Genomic DNA, 20,078 nt, shown 5'->3' with positions numbered 1-20,078 from the left:
TTAGTTATGAAGGGAAATGTTGGGTCTTGCATCAATATTGCTCAGGCAATTCAATGAAAGACTAATTCCAGCAGAACTATAGGAACAACTGAGTGGAAACCTCATGGTTCTGCTCCTCTTTATGAATACCATTTCACACTACAGATAGAATAATGGAAAGTTTATGGGCTGTTACTGGGATTCCAATAAACAGACAAATACCATTTTTCTTTTTTTATGCATGTGTTTTAGCTACTCAAGAGAGCTTATATGAATAAGTTAAAATAAGGCACGATTAATAAAACAATTACAAGAACCTAACTCAAAATGACAGGCAGATATTAACATCACTGACAGGGAGGGAGGAGAGTAAAGTTTGCAACCCTATACCATTGAACTTAATGAGATTTATTTTAGGGTTGACCTATAAATTCTAATCCTAGAATTGCCCTATAAAGCAAACTATAAACACATTGAAATAAAAAGGCTAGGAAGTTACAACCAGAAAAGCCTCACATTTTAGTCATCTGTTTTCCAATAGCATCTGGAAAGGAAACAGAGCCTCTGATAATGACCATTCTATAGGAATAAATTTATCATTTGATTTTGTTATATCTGTACAAATAAACTGGCCACACCACTGTAGAAGGGGCATCCCTTTCAAGCTGAGTGCAATTCCTGGCCAATTCATAGATGCATCCATGTAGTTGATGGCCAGTAATACAGAAGCATTTTGCCACAGTTTCTTCCAGATTTTTTTTCTTAATTTACCAGTTTAATCTATAATCCTGATATTCTTTGGAGGTCTTCTATTAAATTACTAATTAAGAACTATCTTTCTTAGCTTCTGAGCCCAGACAAGATTGGCCTGTTGCTGTAGCATCGCTGACATTTTTGATAGAGCATGAATCATTCCCATTTTGTCTACGTATAGATAATTAGTTTTCACCTTGACAAAAGGCATTTGACTTTTATGCTTTCCTTTTTATTCATATTCTTATCAATTCATACCTGAGCCCTTCGCTGACTCTCAGCTTCCAGCTGGACATGGGTCTCCTTCAACTTGACCTTCAGTTCTTCAATCTCACTTTCCATCTGCTGCACCTGTTTCTTCTTCAACTTCTCTATCAGGTTGATTCAAAAAAAGACATTGTTAATGATGACCTCAACTACAAACTGTATAGCTGTATATAGAAATTGATATAGGAAAGTATTGTCTGCATTCTTACTAGATTTTTATATGCTAAATTATTTCTTAAGAATGAAGATATATTTTGTATGGAAAGGTTGTACACTTTAATATATCTTCATTCACAATGTAGGGAAAACCAAGATAAATTTTAACTTTCAATCACTTTCACTTTTTTCAAAAACACATTTTCTATTTCAAGACAAAAGAGCGAAACAATGTAATCACTGAAATAAAAACAATATTCATGGCATTTATAACATGTAAGACGATGTTTGTGCTCCAAGATGCTTGCAGTCTAAAATTTGACAGAGAAGGTGACAAGAAGCTGGAAAAAGATCATGGTCTAAATTTCCAAACTTAGATTTTAAATCCTAAATAAAAATTGCCACATCAGGTTCACTCTAACTTTATGTAAAGACAGATAAATGTGGTTCAGACATTATGGCATTATCAGATTCATTGCAAGTGCTTTGTTATATTAAAATGTGCCTTAATTTAGCATCATGCAATGCATCTCCTCTCTTTATTCTGGAAGTGGATATAAACAACCCTCTGAATGCCTGAGTTAGTAAGTGAACTTTATAAAAATTCCTCTCTCCCCCTAACCCTAACCCTTTGGAACTTCTTCCATAGGAGAAATATTCAGGCAATCTTAGTGCTTACCGACTGCAGTGGCCTCAGGATGCCTACGCTCCATGTGGCCTTGTAGAAAGGAATAATTCATGAAGGTCTTGTCACAGAGCTGGCACTAAGAAACAAACAGAAGGATGAAAAGTTACCTATAGAGAGATTAAGCATGTAGTCCAAGGTAGGAGAATTCCTACAAGCGGTTCTCATTCTCTGCCCATTTACCTACCATTCCTAGTGCCATAAGACACATAGGGGACAAACGTCTATTTAGTTCAACTCTAATCTTATCCCAAGATCAACTTTTCTATCCACTTAAAATAGTTCTGAATCTTGGGTTATTAGAGTAATTTGAAGCCTATCCATACTGATATCCTCCTCATCTGAAGCAGTGGAAGAAAAGCAAATATTTTTTTTAATATTTCCTGGAATGAAGCAGCTGCATTTGTTTCAGATGTCATTGTTATTTAGGACAGTTCCTATTTTTCAGATGTCAATCCCTCATAAATTACTGCCTCAATTTTATCTTTTATGGTTACTTTAAAAAGAATTTTAAATATGTTTTTCTACTAATAACTGCTTAAATGGTAAACATTGTCCCATATGTTCAAAGACTGCATGCATTCAGCACTGCATAATTGTGGTCAGAAACATGTGTAGTTCAACACAATCTTTGCTGTGAAAACAGGGTGCTAAATGGGTCTAAATGTGTCTTTATTTACATCTGTGAACTGCTGGAAAGTGCAAATAACTGTACTGTAATGTTTGCCTATCCTAAAACACACTCAGACTCACAAGCAAGGACTTGAATCAAATCTGGTTTATTTAAGAATAGTGTGCAAGTACAAAGAAAGCTGAGAATGAGCAGAAGCGCGCCAAATACAAATTAAAAACCCTCAGTGCGAAAGTAAGCCCTCCCCCCATACAGCCATTTCAAGTTCCCCATCCCAGGTGCCCCTAACGAGTTCTGCTAATCAACGGGTAAAAAGACCTTGAACACCCCCGATAACCCAAACAGAAAACAGATAGACAGCCTGGTACAAGGTCTCCCAGCAGCTCCCTCCCAACTGGAACGCGTGTCAGCACCATGGTATGTGAAACGTTACGATGTAAATCAAACATTGCAACGGTGAACATGACATGTACTTGGATATCCTGAAAAAGTAATATTGAAAGGGGAGCAGGGAATTAAGAACTAATCCACACGAAGGATAAGGTTAGAAAGGTCTCTGCTGGTGTAAAGGAAACTAACTTACTATGATAAGGAATTCTAGCATCGATCTGGAAGAGGGCAATGGCAAACCATTTCTGTATGCTTGCGAAGAAAACTGTATGCACACAGCTGCAACATTTAGACGAATTTGGGTACCAGAGGATAAGACCCTCATGTCAGAAGGCACTGCTCTGATTACTGGGGAAGAACTTCTACCAGTCCAAACCCATGTCACCACTGTTGGTGACTGTATTAAAGTTCCTCACTTTACTAAAACACACGGAATTGAAAAATGGTTGTGAGAAGCATGAACCAAGGAAAACTTAAAACTGTTAAAGCAGAAATGAAATGCGTTAAATTGGTTGTTTTAGATACAGGTGAACGTAAGTGTACCAAGCAGACCACTTTAATTTGATGGTTATATAATACATTAGACAGATCATGTCCTAACAAAAAAAATGATGTAGTAGTGATAATCAAAAAGGGTATCACTAAATATGTGCTCAGCTATAACCTAATAGAGAGCCACTTTGGTGTAGTGGCTAAGGCACCAAGCTAGAAACTGGAAGATGGTGAGTTCCAGTCCTGCCTTAGGCACAAAGCCAGCTGGGTGACCTTGGGCCAGTCACTTTCTCCCAGCCCTAAAAAGGAGGCAATGGCAAAGCACTTCTGAAAAACCTTGCCAAGAAAACTGCAGGGACTTGTCCAGGCAGTCTCTGAGAATCGGACACGAACAAATGGGGGGGGGGGGGGAAACCCTAATAAATGGTAGGGTCATATCAGGTGTAGTGGATATCTAGTGAATATCAGTAAGTGTATTTTTTTAATTGTAAGATTTATATATTACTTCAATTTAAAAAGCTCCAAACAGCGTGCATCAGTAACAATTTACCAATATAAATATTGAAAACAGTACACCAAATAGGTAATATACAAAAACAATTTGTATTAAAACAGTCCACATTCAGCACCAATGCTAATAAATCTTCAAAGGCTGCAAAAAAAGGGGCTCTTATGGCATTCGGAAGCCATAAGACTGAGGGTTTCCTTGCTTCTAGGGGAAAGCTATTCCACAAGAGGAAACTCCACGGACAATGCCTGCTTCCACGACTCTTCCCACTGTCCCATACAGTAGTGAGGACTTTCAGCAGACACCCTGTTTGGCTTAATTGGGCAGGCAGAATCTATCTGGGAAAGGCAGTCTCACAGATACCCAGCCCTTGAGCCATATAGACCTTTATAAGTAACAAACGCTCTTCAATTTCAGTTGGAAACACACTTTGGCCAATGGAGCTCCTATAGCAGCAGCGATACATGGTGTAACAAGACTGTCCCATAAGCATAAGGGCCACTGCATTTTGTATCTGTTGAAGTTTCTGGGTAGCCTTCAAGAGAAACTTCATGTAAAGCGAATTACAGTAATCCAGGCACAAGATGACGAGTGCGTGCATGACCTTCAGTGCTTCCTGTTCTAGGTAATCTACTGGTGCACCAGTCAGAGCTGGGCAAAAGCCCTCCCTGCCATGGCTCCTACCTGCTCTTTCAGAGAAGCCATAACTTCAGAAATTTCCCCAAGTTTTTAGTTTGCTCTCTGTGGGAGAGCACTATCCCATTCAGAACCAAAGTTGGTCCTTATCCAGAATTAACAGGCATTTGAATGAACAGCCACTGTTTTGTTTGGGTGAGCCTGAACATCTTCAACATATTGATACCTCACTCTAAATTGGTAAATGACCTTTCTCAGGGGCTTTGCGTAGATGTTAAACAGGACAGAGGAAAGAACCAACCTCTGTGGTAACCCATAATGGAGGGCATCTTCATTGATGTACTGTATATATTTTTGTCCAGTTGTTTCCCTCCACTGGATGAATTGAGAACTTAAGAGAAATTACCAAATTTCAGTGGCTGTTTGGAAAAAAAAAGGCACATTTTGGGTTAAAATGCAGAGTGAATAAATTGCTCCTGCATCTGCTGCACCTAAACCTCACCTTGTGGTAGTTGTTGGCCCCAGCTTGCAAGAGCAACTGTTGGGTGGCAATCATCTTTTTCCGTCTCCTGCATTCTTCCTTCACCCCCTTCAATTCTTCTGCCTGCTTATCCAAGTCATACTTGATACGTTTGCAGTCTTCAAGGGCTGCCTGGTGCTGCTCCTCCTGGAGTGTCAAGTTCATGCTTAAGTACTCCTGGGAGTGCAACAAATACTCGATGGTCAGCTGGGCCATCTTAAGAACCTTCAGGAGAACAGGGTCTACTGGCTGCTGACAATAAGGGCACTTCTCTGCATCAAGGTTACAAAAGGTGACACTATTGATATTTTCCTGAAGAGTGGCAAGATCCAGCTCACGAGCTACGCGTTCTACATCAATGGCACTAAATCGCCTCCAGTCAATGCTTTCTCGTCGCAACTGGAATTTAAAGGCTGGAATTACAGAAGGGCTGGCTAGCATGTTGCCAAAAAGATCACTGTTGTGCTGGAAGTTCACAGGAAATGTGGAACCTGGCATATCTCTCCAGTAACGTTGAGATGCAGGCAGTGGAAATGGGTAATAAGCAAAAGGCTAGGAAAAACAAGAGGATACAGATGAATCAGAGCTGAAACAAACTAACAATAATATATTTACTTGAAGATATACAGGTGGGCCTTGTTTAATGATCATTCGTTCAGTGACTGTTCAAACTTGAGTGGTAGTTATGACTGGTCCTTGAAACTCTGGCTGGCACAGCATCCCTATGGTCACATGATCACAATCTGGGCACTCAGCAACCAGCCTGGATTTCTGACTGTCTCATCATCCTGCAGTCACATGATCGCAATTTGCAAACTTCCCTATCAGCTTCACACAAAGCCAATGGGGAAGCCAGCAGAAAGTCAAAAGTCATGGTCATGTGAGGTCCAAAAAAAGTCATGGTCACGTAAGGTCCAAGAAAAGTCATGGTCATGTGAGGTCCAAAAAAAGTCATGGTCACGTAAGGTCCAAGAAAAGTCATGGTCATGTGAGGTCCAAAAAAAGTCATGGTCACATGAGCTTAATTATCTGTGTGATCCTCATTTAATGATGGTAACTGGGGACTGCCAGAACTGCAGTTGCTAAGAGGCACAGTCACATGACATCATACTTTACAACCACCTCGTTTAGTGATGGAAATTCTGGTCCCAATTACCATTGTTAAGCAAGGACTACCTGTACTTGACATGTATATACCAATTCAATCAATTTATTGTTTTGACCACTAGTCATAATAAACTGTATATAGTACACTGAACTTTAAAAAACTGGCTCACTTTTGCTTTCATTCCATACCAATATTCAAACACTGAATCTACTAGTGCTTGTATGTTAACTTATCTGCTAACACAATTGTAAACTCAAAACTCAACTGTAACTCAATAAGAGTAAGGTGAGTTAATGTACATAATTAATTTTCTAATTAATTTATTCACCATTCAAATTTAATACCAGTTACCAATATAAATGTTTCAGCTTTCACACTGAAAGCATACAAATAAATATCTAGATGCTGAAAGGCCTACAGATATTATCCAGAAATGTATACATAGTTCTCTCAGACATTCAAATGGCTACAAAAATGCACATATTTGTGTCCCATGTATGTTTCTATCCACAGATAGAAAATATGAGCACTACTGACCCTTGCATACTGAAAAATAAATCTAAGTATAAACATGTATTTGCAGACCCACAAGCTTGATGATGAACATTTCAGTAACACTCAAAAAGCAGCTCTATTGACCATGTAGGCATGTAAACACTTCAGAAGTACAAATGTGACTTAGAAGGGATCATTTCAGGGATAGTGCCCCAGTGGGAAACAGCAGCATGTCTACTCAGTATTACATGAGAAGTTTAGATTACCAACAGCAAGTATGGGAAAGTAATAGTTTGTTAAAACATAAACATAATTTAACACTAGTAGTATTTTGAGTTCTCTGTTCACCATAGAATAAAAATGGGGACTTCTTTTACAGTGATATTACCTTATTTCAAATTAAAAACCATATCTTGTTTATTTGTTATTCTGTATATAATTAGCCAGGGACAAAGCTAGATATTTTGAGGTATGCATATGACAACCTCAATAATTGCAAGTAATGTTTATTACTCAGTAAAATTTTAGATGGTGTTATTAAAAATGCTTCATAACATCTAAAAATAATTTAAACAAGGACATCTGAAATTGCTTGTAAATGTTTTATTAACTTCCTTATACTATCTTTTACAGCACAATTAAAGGTATCTACACCTCAGTAAATTCAATGGAAGTAGTGTCCACGTTAAGTCGACACAGGACTGAAACCATACCACATAATTCCCTAAATCCTAACAAAGAAAAAAAATGCTATACTCAAGGACACTTTGAGATAGCTGCATGTAGGATTCAGCCAAAAGAGGGAGAAATGGTCTGCAGAATGGTACATACCATGATTTCAATACAGAATAGCTGTTCTGATCAACTTGGTTCTGTTGCTTGTCTACAATGGACAGTTGTGTTGAGCAACAGTGAGTTACCAGGTGTGTCTTGTGTGATGGTAACAAGACTCCAACGTTCTGCCCATAGCAGCACAAATATACTGTGGTCCAATGGAATGTTCTTTCAATGGTAAAAGAGGCATTCTTTACATTTTGAGATTGTGGTAAAAGAGGCATTCTTTACATTTTGTGATTGTGTTTGAAGTGTTTTAGAAAGAAACATTTATTTCATTAAAATACTGTCCAGGAGTGGAGAAAAGATGCTAAGCCATGTAACAATGGAAAAATGTTCAACAGGAGGGCCAGTGATTTCTAGCACCTTTTCTGCTAGGAATCCACTAGTACATCTGTGTATTTGGGTTATCTGAGTCATGAATGTTTGTATATGCATTATAAAGCTCAATTCTATTTTTTTATTGCAATAAAATAATGAACACTCAAAATAATCATTATCTCAAAAGTCCTAAAATAACCTGTTATCCTTGCATAAACTGGAATTGTTAAATCTGTTTATTGTTGCTGCAAGTAAAAAAGCCAGTTAATTTGAGAAGCCAGGTCTACCAAGGGTTCAGCATACATCACAAAGAACAAAAATGTTTCTTTTTCCACTACCTTTAATACTGGGAAAATATCACAAATAATCAGAAGAGCGTAGATTTATTTTCACACCTTTAACCTGGACAAGTGAGACTCAAGACTTTGGTACTTAAACACTTTACTTCCTCCCACCTAGATCTCTGAGAGCAAAATTCTGCTCTTTCATCATGCTGAGCATGATGGAATCATGGATGCTAGTTTTCAGAGAAAGAAAAACAACACAAAGCAAAACACAATAACATAAAGCAAAACCCAACACACAAAGCAAAATGATGGACAAGTTGGGTAAATGGGGCATCTATGTACTGCAGCGTGCAGGTGAATTGGCCACATCTTTACTATAACGGCAGGTATAGTGCTTTACTTTTCTTGTAAGCATGAATGGCACCCACTTATTGGAGGTTGCATTTTAGGGAATTGTCCAGAACACTATGTCATACAAAAATTTAGCTAGCGATTCTGTATGTGTCATTCGGTTAACCTAACAGACATCCTGAATTCCATCATTGAGAAGGGGAAATAGTTGACTCTGGGGCGATTGGAAGCAAACTATTTGTATTTCTGGCAAAACCATGCGTGACCATCACAAAGTCTGCATGTGTTAATTATGTCTTATAAATAGTGATTGTAAGCAAGAAGCATGGTTTTGGGTCATGCACGTTTTGTATGATTAACCTATAACATCCGATTTCAATGTAGGGAACATGGGATTCATCCAAGAGCTCCCCAGCAGACATGACTTGCCCTGAAGCAGCCCCCACCATGAGGTAATGTTGAACCCTCATTGGTCGATTAATGGATAAGGTATGTCCAGTAAAACTACTTCTTCTCCTCTCATTTAGGAGTGACTATCCTGTTGGAATCTCTCAAACTGGGAGAGATCTTCTTGTGCAGCACAAAGTTTTCCAATCTTTCCTCTCTGCTAAATGTACAGCAGAGAGCAAGAGAACTATTCAGGGAACATTATGTGCAGCATGCGCTCTGAGTGAGATGGGTGGGTAATAAATTTGACAAACAAACAAACAAACAAATAAAAACACTTTTCATCCATAAATTGCTATGCTGTCTACAAGGATTCCTTTCTCTGACATAATTCAGAGGTGTAAGGGAATGTATACTTGGGCTATGCACCAGTGTCAGCAAAACTGAACCGGGGTGGGGTGGGGTGGGGGGCAGAAATGTAGAACTTGCCTACAACAACTTAGAGCAGCCTAGACTTTTTCTAGAATTCCACAACAGCTATGCAACTGAAAAGAAGGTACAATTTTTAAAATGATGTAGGCAGGTGTATGTTAAAGACTCCTGTGTGCTCCAAAAAAATGCCTTCTGGAAAGCTGAAGTACTTCATAACTCAAATATTCATACAAACATATAGATGTAAGGGCTAGGCATGCTTTGAAAATGATTCAGAGCTGCTTGGGACCTCACATGACGATAACATCTCTCTGCTACTCATCAAAGCATCCCTCTTTTTTTTCAGGCTTCCTCACTAAAGTTAATGCAATTTTCAAAGTACCCATGCTCATGCAGGTCTGAAGCACTTCTGAATCATACTTACTGAAAGTTATTCCTTTCCCAGGCTTTCAGTTGACATTTTCACTAGACAACCCTTTTCATCACATTGGCTTATGCCAGTTCTACCTGGTTGGAAAGCAATTAGTTTTTCATGCTTAAACTGACAGGACTCCCAGCACAATGAAAAGATGATAAAACTCCAACTCAGCATCATCATTTTTGGAAGAAAACAGGACAGGCACACTGGTAGGTGCTACGAAAAGTGTGTTTTGGGGTGTGGAAAAATAAACATGTTCTGATCCCTCAGAGATAGGGTAGCTATCGTTTTGACCTGACTACTCATCAACTTTAAAATACTAGTATGCAACCCATGAAGATTAAGTACTTGGCTCACAAGATGCTAGGATCTGTGCATCTCCATCTCTGAATGGAGGCCACAATCTGTCCAACTCAATTTATGAGGACTCTCGCTGGCCCCCATAAAAAAGAACGTTTATGATAAGCCTTTCCTTTCCAACTGGACACGCGGCCCGCTTTTTGGACTTTCAGAAGCGCTAAAGCCTCAACAAAGAAGGATACAGGAAGGCATCGGGGCCTTACGGTCTTTCCAAGCATCTTCCAAGTCACTGAACTTCCCGAGGCCAGGAGTCTACAACACGCAGCTTCAGACTGCGCAAGAAGCGTCATTGGGGCCCCGGACAGCCGCTTTGTTACCAAACCGTACTCGACGCGCTGCCTCGGTTTCCCTTAAGCCCCCTTCCAGTTATGAGCCACGTCCTCTCCAGGGGCCTCGGATCCTCCGGGCCTAAGGAGGCTGCAAATGAAATGGCTTTTAAAGAAAAGTTGGGTTGGCGAAAACGGATCGCAGAGGGGGATCATTTCGTTCACCGTTCAGTAACCAATATTATTTTCCAGATATGCCAGAGGTTCAACAATGAACAAGCTAGTAATGGTTAACCGAGAAAGCGATGAAGATATGCACGAGAAGAGGGAACTGGCTTGAGCAAGGCGTAGTCCCTCCCCCTCCGCTCCCACCCTCGCCAGCTTTTTTGATACTAAAGTGCAGGACTATACAGTAGTCTCAACAAAGCAAATCCTTACCTGCCCGCAGAGGCATATTTTGTGAAGCAGAGTGGTATGTGTGTGATTGTGTCTCTGCACACGCGCGCAAAAAGGCCGGTCAAAACAGCGCGGCTGGGAGACGAAACTCGGCGCTGAAATCCTCCGTCTCTCCCCTCCCACCCAGGAAATCCAATACCATCCAGGCAAAGATCCCAGCGCCAGTTCCCCACAGCAACGAATCACTTTCTTAGCCCGAAATTTGCAACGTCAGAGGTGAAGCCTGAAAGCAGTTCAGTGGCGTTGCTGCTGCGCCTCCGGAGCTTCTCCCGGGAGGGCTGAAAACAGCTGGTAAACTGTCCCCCAAGCCAAGCTGTTGCTGTAGTAATTTATGAAAACACGGCACCTGATTGCTTTCTCTTGCTTGTTTAGCTTCACTCTGGCTGTAATCTGCCCACAATGTGGAACGAGGCAATCACAGTCTATTAAAATATTGGCCCTCAGAGGTCTATTAAGGCCTCGGTTGCTGGGTTGGTGTCTCAACACGCAGCAGCAGAGAGGAGAGAAGTCCAAAGGTTGGAGCTGCTTTCTACTGGGGGTTTAATTGTGCCGGTTTGCCACGTTAAACAAGCAAAATATCCATGAATGGGGGAAAAAGAGAGCCCTTAAGTTGCTGCTGTGGCCTGCAGGGAAAGCATGGCCCAGGCCAGCCCTAGCCTAAGTATTCTACATTTCAACAGGAGGGGGAAAGGAGGGATCACTTACTAAACCTCATAGAATAAGTGAAACCTTCCGAAGTTATCTGGCACTGATGCGAGAAAGGAGGAAAGTTCCTTGCTTTTTGCATTTACAAAATTTGCTTATCTAAATGGTGAGAGAGAAAATGAAGGTAACATGGGTGTAGAATATATCAAACACTTCTTGGCAGTTTCCAAAAAAAGAAAAACACTGAAGCATCTCTGGTAAAAAGACAGAAGGTCTTAAAATAGAAATAGAAAGTACAGAATACAAAAACAGCTTGTTACAGTGAAGGGGGTAATTTTATATAAACTGGGAAGATGTTGCATAGTCAGGGCCAGCCACAGAATAAACAGTGGCACGTCTCAGGCTTCCTCACTCTACAGTACTGAAGGCCGATAGATCAGCCTGTCACTTATTCCTATCACAGTGTGAAAACATTCTGTAATTAATTTAAAATCACATCTAATTCGCATCTATCCATAAATTAGCACATATCTCTTACTATCCTCTTTTTCTCTCATTTCATTCATTCATTTCTTTTAGACTAAAGCTGTGATTTGTTTTTCTAAAGCTAAAGCAAACATGTAACCATCTACCTCCATCCTTGCTCTTAGATGAGGGCAGTACTAAGTTGCCCCAAATTCTTTGGATCTTACTTAGCTTTATCATTAAGTAATCTTAATGCATGTCAAAAGCTAACTTTTTAATAGTTTGTTTCTATGCACGTCTATATGGAGTAATGTGGTGGGGATTAGTCCCTGGTTAGTAAGGATAGAATTGCAGCTGTACACAAATTTCTTACACCTTGAGACCTTCAGTTTTCAACAACGGGTCACTGAAAAATGAGTAAGAAATAGGTCTATAACATACTGTACATGAGAAAAACATTTATGCTTTAGTCACAAGTACTTCAACGATTGCAAAGAACATCCTTATACAGCAAATGATTTTTTTTTTAAAAAGCTGGTTTCATTTCATATAATCATTACATGCATTCAATTCATCTATTCATTTCATTATTTATTCAATTATTATGAGAAATACAGGCAATATTGCTACTAAAATGTTGCATTCCAAAGTTTTCAGTGCTATATTGTCAACTTTTTAAAGACGTCCTTGTGTAGCAACCTTTCTGACCATAATCACAACTGCAACACTGGCCAGTTATAGGCTTGCCAGCAAGTACAGATGAAAAAAGTCAGAGAATGTCTGTTGACAATTTACTGCCTTTTCCCATTCCTTCTTCCCTGTTTCCTTTCTCTATTGCTAACTCTGCATCAGAAGAGACTGGTATATAATCACTTCTCTGAGTTTTGCTTTGCCCTTCAGAGGTTACTACATGGTGCCTGAGAATCTAAGCCTGTTTTGACTAACATTAAAAATAGTGATCAGCATAATTTTTTTCTTGCAAATGGAAAACACATCTAAGATTTCAGAAGATTCAAGGAGAGTCTGAAGGAGTAGTGAGGAGCCAGTCCCAGTTTCTGAGGAGCACAAATCCACTGACCAAGCCAGTGAGCCTGGTTCCAAGGGACATGTGTGCATGTATATATGGCATAAGTCTACCTGAAGTGGGAAATTGGCTGAACAAATATTGCAAAGTACATCATATGGGACATTCTTCCTAGTAACTATGATCTTGTTCATGGAGAGATTTAGTGCAGCTGGTTTGTTATCAGGAATATAGTGCTGTATTAAGTACCAATTAAAATAGATCTATGTGAAAAAGCATGTCTCAGCAGTGCTAAAGTGCACTATTGGGAAAACATTTCAAATAGAAAATAAACCTGCTCTGGACAATATATTCCATTCCTAGTCTTTTTTCCCCAGCTTTAAATATAAATTCATCTGATGTGAAGATACCACAGGTTCCTGGCTTCTAAGTTTCATTACCATTACTGCCTTCAGCTATTACTGAAAAATGAAATTATTATTTTTCAATAGCCAGAGATAATATTGCAATTGCACATTATGGAATGTGGTTGTAAAGGTGCAGTGGGCATCTCCTGAAGATGCAAATGATATAAGTAATGAAGATTTTATAAACTTTCATCAAAGAAAAGTGATAAAAGAAACATTCCATAGGTTGCTGTTTAAAGCAATAGAAATAAATTACATTTAAGTTCACAGCTCGTGCTCCAAGCACAAATCTGTCTTCAAGGATTCCTCGCATTGTGTCCTCTTTGCCAGTTCAAAGCCATGAGTGATTTTGTAGAGGTACTAGAAGCTATGACAAAAGGGTTCCCCAGTTACCCATCTTATCTCTGATTTGCAATTTTCCATCCCTGTTCAAAGATGGGTTTCCATAAAAATATTTACTAAATCAAATATCAATAACATACAATTTAAAGTATTACTTTTATTTTGTTTTTAAAGCAATAAAACTCCATCCTTAGCAAAATTAGGCCATTGCTATTGCATGTGCCTGCTTCCCATACAACATTGAGTGCTGGCCTTCACCATAATATAGCCTTTAGTTTTCTAGTGTAAAAGGAAAATGGTGAGAAGATTTACTTTGGAAAATCCTAAAAAGAAGCTGTATATTTCTTGGGCTCAAATACCATTCCTAATTATATAGCTCATTAATTCTTTGTATTTCTGAAAGTGTTAAATATTATCTTTGAAGATTGCCAAATTAATATTTGAAGGATTACTGAGTTTCAAATCACAGTTGTGATATGCAGGAATTATAGAGAAAGCCCAAGGTAAGATTAGAGCACTCCTGTTCTGTACAGGGGAGAAAAGTTCACCTCCTATTTCATATGTTTCTGAGCAGTCGAGTGGCTGGCCTAAACTCCCATTGAGTGTTAGTAGCATAATGGATTGGTGGGGGGAGCCTTAATTGCCTTTGGTTCCTTCTGTCACTGCCCACCCAGAACTTACTATGTTCTGTTGGGGGTTTTGGAGGTCATGATTTCCTGGTCTTTCAAATATCCAGCATCAGAGATTTGCATGCATGTAAGAAGAGAGGAGGGGCTTCCCAGAGTTCCTGGAGTTCTGTTACAGAAGTAATGGGATTACACCCTTAACTTGTTTTATTTTGAGGCAACTGAATCTTGTGTAGCTTGAACAGACTCCTATATGTAGTAGGACAATATATTCTGAACAGTTTTTCAACAAGTGTGTTGCTTCCAAGGGTCACATTCTTTTTCTCTTTCTGGTTCATGAAGTTCCATAAGTGCAAAGCATAGGAATGACTGAACTCTGGCTTTGAGTTCCATACTTCGTAGTATTTTGTCCATACTTCAAAAGGGATGGGGTAGAAGCGTTGAGGGTGCAAAAAGGAAATGTTGTAGCATACATGGTCCTCCATATTCTCAAAATTTCTGAGATTGCATAGCTTCTTTAGTATTCTTGTAATTAAGTAAGGTCCCTGATTTCCCCAGATGTCTCCATTGTAATTATGAACAAAATCTTTCATGCAGTCCCAGAGGAACCAATGATGATGCTGAAAACCAAGGACCCCATTGCTGGAGAATTGGGAAGATTGAGCTGCTAAAAAGTTATCCACTGGGATAGGTTTGATGGAAATAACATCTGTGTCCATATAAATTCCACCATATTTCCACAGTACTGCAAGTCTGATTGCATCAGAAATAATAAAGGCCCAGTGCTTCTCCTTTGTTGTATTGACCTGAAAATTTCAAAATCGATACATAAGCAAGGAATAACAACTAGTTACTAAGATAAACCTTCCTTTCAGTATATGCAGTACTTCTTGTACTTGCAATAAAGAAGTCCTGTCCCTATAGAACAGTTTGCATAAGACATTCCAGATTCACGTTCTGGATGTGATAGGCTAAATGGTATATATGAGCTTAATCCCTGAGATCCTGACCTAATCAAGATGTTGCACTGATGATGAACTTCATTTCCTTCTAGCTACTGTATAATGATGCTAGATGCTGGAAGTTATAATTCAGACATATCTGGATGGTCAGTTCGCCTACCTGTTATATAGGAAATGATTAATCATATACCCATACTAGTCTAAAGAGCTTAACTGTAAAAAAAGAAATGTGTTCCAAAAACTTTATAAGGAGTTTAGTAATCAGGCCACTTGCTATTTCTAACTGAATTAGAGGATCCATCTGATATTTCAAGTGAAGTTAGAGGAAGTGGGGTTAAGCTTTTCAAAATCTTCAGGCATTTGTTGAGCTTGCAACTAATAGCTAAGTTATAAAGGTCTTTGAACTTCAAATTCTTAATAATACTTCATTTAAGTTATATGTTGTAATACTTGTATTTATTTCCAGTCTTTTGTTAACATCTCTAAAATAAGATACTTCATTTTAGTTCTTACTCAATTTTCCTTCCTTTGATACTCACAGTTTTGAGAATGATTTTATTATTTCTCAGACTTCTGTTCATTCTTAACATATATCACTGTCATTCATTTGAATGTCATAGACAGAATTACTTTCAATGCAGTGTTTACTAGCTAACCAGACATTGTCTATTTCCATTATTATCAAGGCTACCATTTTCTTCTGTATGAAAGGTATACTGTAGATGTAAATAAGCAAAGTCTAATATTGGCTTTACATACTGATTTGGCAGAAATATAACTAACTAAAGACGTTGCAATAAATATATATGTCACAAAAGTGAATCTTTAAATGAAACTGAAGCAAATTTTTATTTCTGTATTTTCTTAATATCCTCTAAAAGATATAAGCAACAAAATATATTGTGATCAGAACATAAATACTGTTGGAACTTGTTCAGAATGCAACAGTCTTACTAATTTATACAAGGCAATGTTTCACATTGGGTGAAAACTGTGTGTGTATGTATGTAGGTATGTATGTATGTGTTAAGCAAAAGTGCAAAGACTTCTTAATGAAAAAAATGTTCATATTGTTCCTCTAATATCCATAACAAGGTACAACATAATATTTTAAAAGTTATTTCATCCTCACTGTGCATAGCTTGATCCAAGTACATGTAAAATATATAAAATCCAAGTTTTTATCTCCCATTAAATGAGTCAGAAAATAGATGATGCTTAAGCCCTTTTCCTAAGAACCTGCAGAGTTGCTGCTGTATAGATTAATAGCCTGACCTGGTGAACAGTGATGTGTTTTGTTCTTAGAGAATAATTTCTCAAAGAATAGGCAGCTAATGTGATTATTTCCTGATATGTTGTATTAATTATGCAGTATGAAGTTGACCTCTTAATTTTATTTTTTTACTCTTAAACAGAGCAATGAAGATCAGGTAAAATCCTTTCCATCTAACTTTTATGTTGGGGAAAGATTTCTGAACCAGGACTGCCTTTTTTTTTTTTTAGGAGCAGTCTCATGGTCATTCCTCGAAGTGCTATAGGTGATATAGAGTCTTAGTGAATAGCCCCATTATACTGTGAGTACAAGGTACATTTAATGTTAAAGAAAACAGGTTTCCTGTAGTATGTCATATGGTAAATTGTAAGTAATATTCTTGTTGTTATGGTATGCATTAGAGGGGAAACTCCCAAATGGATTTTTTATTTGAAGTATTTTTTTTTTTTTTGTTCGTTTGTTTGATTTATATACCCTCCCATTTCTGTTCTGGTGAAAAGTTTTCAATTAGCAATAATCACACCTTGGATAAACCTCATTGGCTACAATACTTCCACTACTCTATTATGGTGAGTACTTAAGATGGCTAACAAAATTTATAATAAAAAATATAAAGAATTAAAGCCACAGAGTAAAATTAAGAGTCTAGTAGGTAGTAAAATCATGTAACAGTTAATAGCCTGGGAAGAGGTGTCAACAGATTCTCTAAATCCTGAGTGAATGGGGGTGGAGTCAAATGCAACTTCCAAGGGAGAGCGTTTCTACTGATAAATGCAAAAGCAGTACAGATTCAACAGTACAGATCTATTGCAATTAATATTGCTTCTTTCTCTTGCTATTCAGAAAAAACTCTCCCACTTTCCATCTCACCTGAAGATACCATGGCAATAGAGGTGTGTCCTGGAATAAAATGTCCATCTGAAGAGGGAAAAGGAAAACATTCTTCATAGTTGATAAGAAGAAAAGTGAGGGGTAAGAAGATTTAATATCTGACAATGTATTACTGTTCAGTCCTTTCATAAAGAAAATGATGGGCCTGTCTTGATAAACTCTGGCAGCAGATTCCACAGAACATAAAACAAGTGGAGAAGGTTGCAGGTGATCAGTTGTCTCCAGAAAGATGATACTTCTGCCCTGGGACATGACATCTTTGGGTCTCAGGAAATGTCTGGAAATTGGTTTGCAGAAAAAGAAGCAATCTGGCTCTTGGGACAGTTCATAAACTATTCCAAATGCAAATAGAAAGGTGACACACAAGCACGTCTGAATTTCTTTCATCATGTTGGCTGCTTCTTAGGCTTTTGATATGAGTGAAAACAACAGATATTAGTAATGCATTTTCTACTAGCACAACTACTGCACACATACAAAACCACATTCCTGCTGCTACTCAAATTCTTCAGGTATAAGTAAGACTTTTACTGTTTTCCTAGGCAGAAAGCTACAACTCTTTACAGGGGTTACATAGTGATATAAGAATCCATGTTAAGAAGACTTCTGAATAGAACTAAGCTGATTTCTTCTCACAAGACATTTACCTGAGAAAAAGTCTGATTATTCCTTTTCTGGGCTCTCTAGAAATGGGAGACAACCACATACTCTCCACCACAAAATGCATTAAGAAACATACCATAAGCTACTAACCAGCCCACCAACCAGTCTGCTGCCATCCTTTCAGAAGTAATGTTATAATAACAAACATAACAATACCTTAATAACAGAAGAACCAGCACATCACAAACCTAATTATATCTATTTATGGGGAAAAATCTAATCTTTTTCAGTTGGGCTTATTTCCAGGTAAGTATGTATTGCGCTGCAGCCTGAATCTTGGGAATATTCCTTTATTCTCATCATTACCACTGTATATTTTCTACCCATGCCAAAGTGTGTAAATAAATCATAAAATCCAGAAATAATTCTGTAAATTTGAGAGAGAGGGGAATAGAGATGTTCTAGAATGCAGCAGCTTTATACACAACGTGCAGATATAAGATTAAAATCTCACTCTTTCCCAGAAAAATACTTTGCTGGGGATTTTCTTTGTTTGAGCCACCTTGTGGCCATTTATGGCATTTTTCTTATAATTGCTGTAGATACAACTATTGCTGCCGAAGATAATTGCCTTTCCGTTAAATATCAAAAGATATTTTAAAATCAGTTCTCTGAACAGATCTACTTTGTCAACAGATCCCATGTCAGACTACAGCTCTGTTGGAGCTGTGTGGCTTATGAGTTTCTCTGTTGTAATATGGAAGGAGATTTGAACTAATGAGAATGACCGAGCTATTCTAGTGGAGCAACACTGGAGATGGATGATAACTCCATGAAGTTTCTTCATGAAGATTGAAGGATTGAACATATTTAATCTTCTTACTGAGGAAATCCTGTTTCGGGGAAAAAAAATGAGTATACCAGCTTTCCAAGCAATAACATACAGTATGTTTGGCAGAGTACCTGGATTTTGTGGCTATATTCTGATGAAATCAGTAGATACCTGCAGTGGTTTAAGTCAGCTAACTCAGCAGGAGATTCCAGGAAGATGCAGCAGCTAGATATCCTCTCAGCATCCTGAGTATTCATGTTGTTGCTGAACAGTAGCTTCTGTCTGACTGATAGAAATTAGAAGTCTGTATCCTCTGACTGCTGGTACCTTGGAACATCAGCTGGTTTTGAATAGGTGGTTCTGTCTTTCCCACAGCTTTCATATTTTACATTAGGAAGATGAGAGGAGCTGGAAGTTTTCTTCCAAATTTCTTTCGGAATATATATTAAAGAAAATACTTGCCCTTGCAGGCTTTCCTGAGTAAAATGCTGGTTTCAGTATTGGCTGCTTAATAAATACTATCCATTTGTCTTTCTATTTGCCTTGCAGAATGAGAACCTCCACTTGCAATGCTTTAGTGAAAGGCATTGGAGTCATCTCAAGATTGCACTTCTGCAAAAAGGCTGCAAACACTTAAGTGAAATGAATAATTAAATATTTGGGGAAGCATGTTCTTGTTTACCATCATAGCTTAGCTCTGGGAAAGGCAAGGAATGTATTATAAACATCCCTGAGGGCCAACTTCACAGATTAATCACCTGTCTGTTTTATCCACAACTGAAGGAACTGAAAAGAAATTTTCATTGTCCAATGTATAAATATACTATATGTGGGTTTGCTTCTTTATTTAAACAATGTTAGGGTTTGTAAAAGGGGTTTGTAAAAATTGTAAAAGGGGTTTGTAAAAATAGTTTATTTAAACAATGTTAGGGTTTGTAAAAGGGGCTGTGGTGGCTCAGTGGTTAAGACGCCAGGCTTGTCGACCAGCAGGTTGCAGTTTGGTGGTTTGAGACCCGAGTGCTGCGCGGTAGAGTGAGCTTCCACACTTGCCCCAGCTCTTGCCAAGCTAGCAGTTCAAAAGCATGCAAATGCGAGTAGATAAATAGGTACCGCTTTGGTGGTAAGGTAACAGTGTTCCGTGACTGTCATGCTGGCCACTTGACTGCGGAAGTGTCTTCGGACAACGCTGGCTCTTCGGCCATGAAACGGAGATGAGCACCGTCCCCTAGTGTCGGACATGACTAAACAGGAACCTTTACTTTTACCTTTTAGGGTT

General features: G+C 38.4%; 2 protein-coding genes and 1 pseudogene across 3 annotated transcripts in view; all 3 read right to left on the bottom strand.

Annotated features, from left to right (window-relative positions):
• DZIP1L (DAZ interacting zinc finger protein 1 like) overlaps positions 1-5,575 on the bottom strand; it is a 31,301-nt gene extending 25,726 nt beyond the window's left edge. Inside the window, exons 1-3 of the mRNA XM_063306822.1 lie at positions 5,000-5,575; positions 1,835-1,919; positions 991-1,103 (exon numbers count right to left, since the gene is read on the bottom strand). Coding sequence (XP_063162892.1) covers positions 991-1,103; positions 1,835-1,919; positions 5,000-5,515 — 714 coding nt within the window. The 5' untranslated portion in view covers positions 5,516-5,575. The remainder of the gene's footprint in view (positions 1-990; positions 1,104-1,834; positions 1,920-4,999) is intronic.
• A 7,243-nt stretch (positions 5,576-12,818) lies between these two features.
• On the bottom strand, positions 12,819-19,088 carry A4GNT (alpha-1,4-N-acetylglucosaminyltransferase). Of its 2 annotated transcripts, XM_063306820.1 has the most exons (3): positions 18,934-19,088; positions 17,347-17,774; positions 12,819-15,047 (listed from the first exon to the last, which is right to left on the bottom strand). In XM_063306820.1, the coding sequence occupies exons 2-3, from the start codon at positions 17,755-17,757 to the stop codon at positions 14,439-14,441; spliced, it is 1,020 nt and encodes a 339-aa protein (XP_063162890.1). In that variant the 5' UTR covers positions 17,758-17,774; positions 18,934-19,088; the 3' UTR covers positions 12,819-14,438. The 2 variants fall into 2 exon arrangements, with proteins under 2 accessions (XP_063162890.1, XP_063162891.1); XM_063306821.1 differs by lacking the exon at positions 18,934-19,088 and having other exon boundaries at positions 17,347-17,830.
• LOC134500594 (U4 spliceosomal RNA) lies at positions 16,962-17,044 on the bottom strand (annotated as a pseudogene).
• Positions 19,089-20,078: the final 990 nt, after the last annotated feature.

The sequence above is a fragment of the Candoia aspera genome, chromosome 6, assembly GCF_035149785.1.
Source record: "Candoia aspera isolate rCanAsp1 chromosome 6, rCanAsp1.hap2, whole genome shotgun sequence".
In the NCBI taxonomy this organism is placed as follows: domain Eukaryota; kingdom Metazoa; phylum Chordata; class Lepidosauria; order Squamata; family Boidae; genus Candoia; species Candoia aspera.
Note: the sequence above shows the minus strand (reverse complement) of the source record. Positions and strands in the feature narration are given on the sequence as shown.

Bases quoted from the DNA above. Each gene is read 5' to 3' on its own strand.
- A4GNT (XM_063306820.1), bottom strand. From the start codon at position 17,757: ATGATGAAAGAAATTCAGACGTGCTTGTGTGTCACCTTTCTATTTGCA. The intron at 15,048-17,346 runs GTGAGATGGAAA...TGAAATTTTCAG, and splicing joins TATTGCCATGGTATCTTCAG to GTCAATACAACAAAGGAGAA.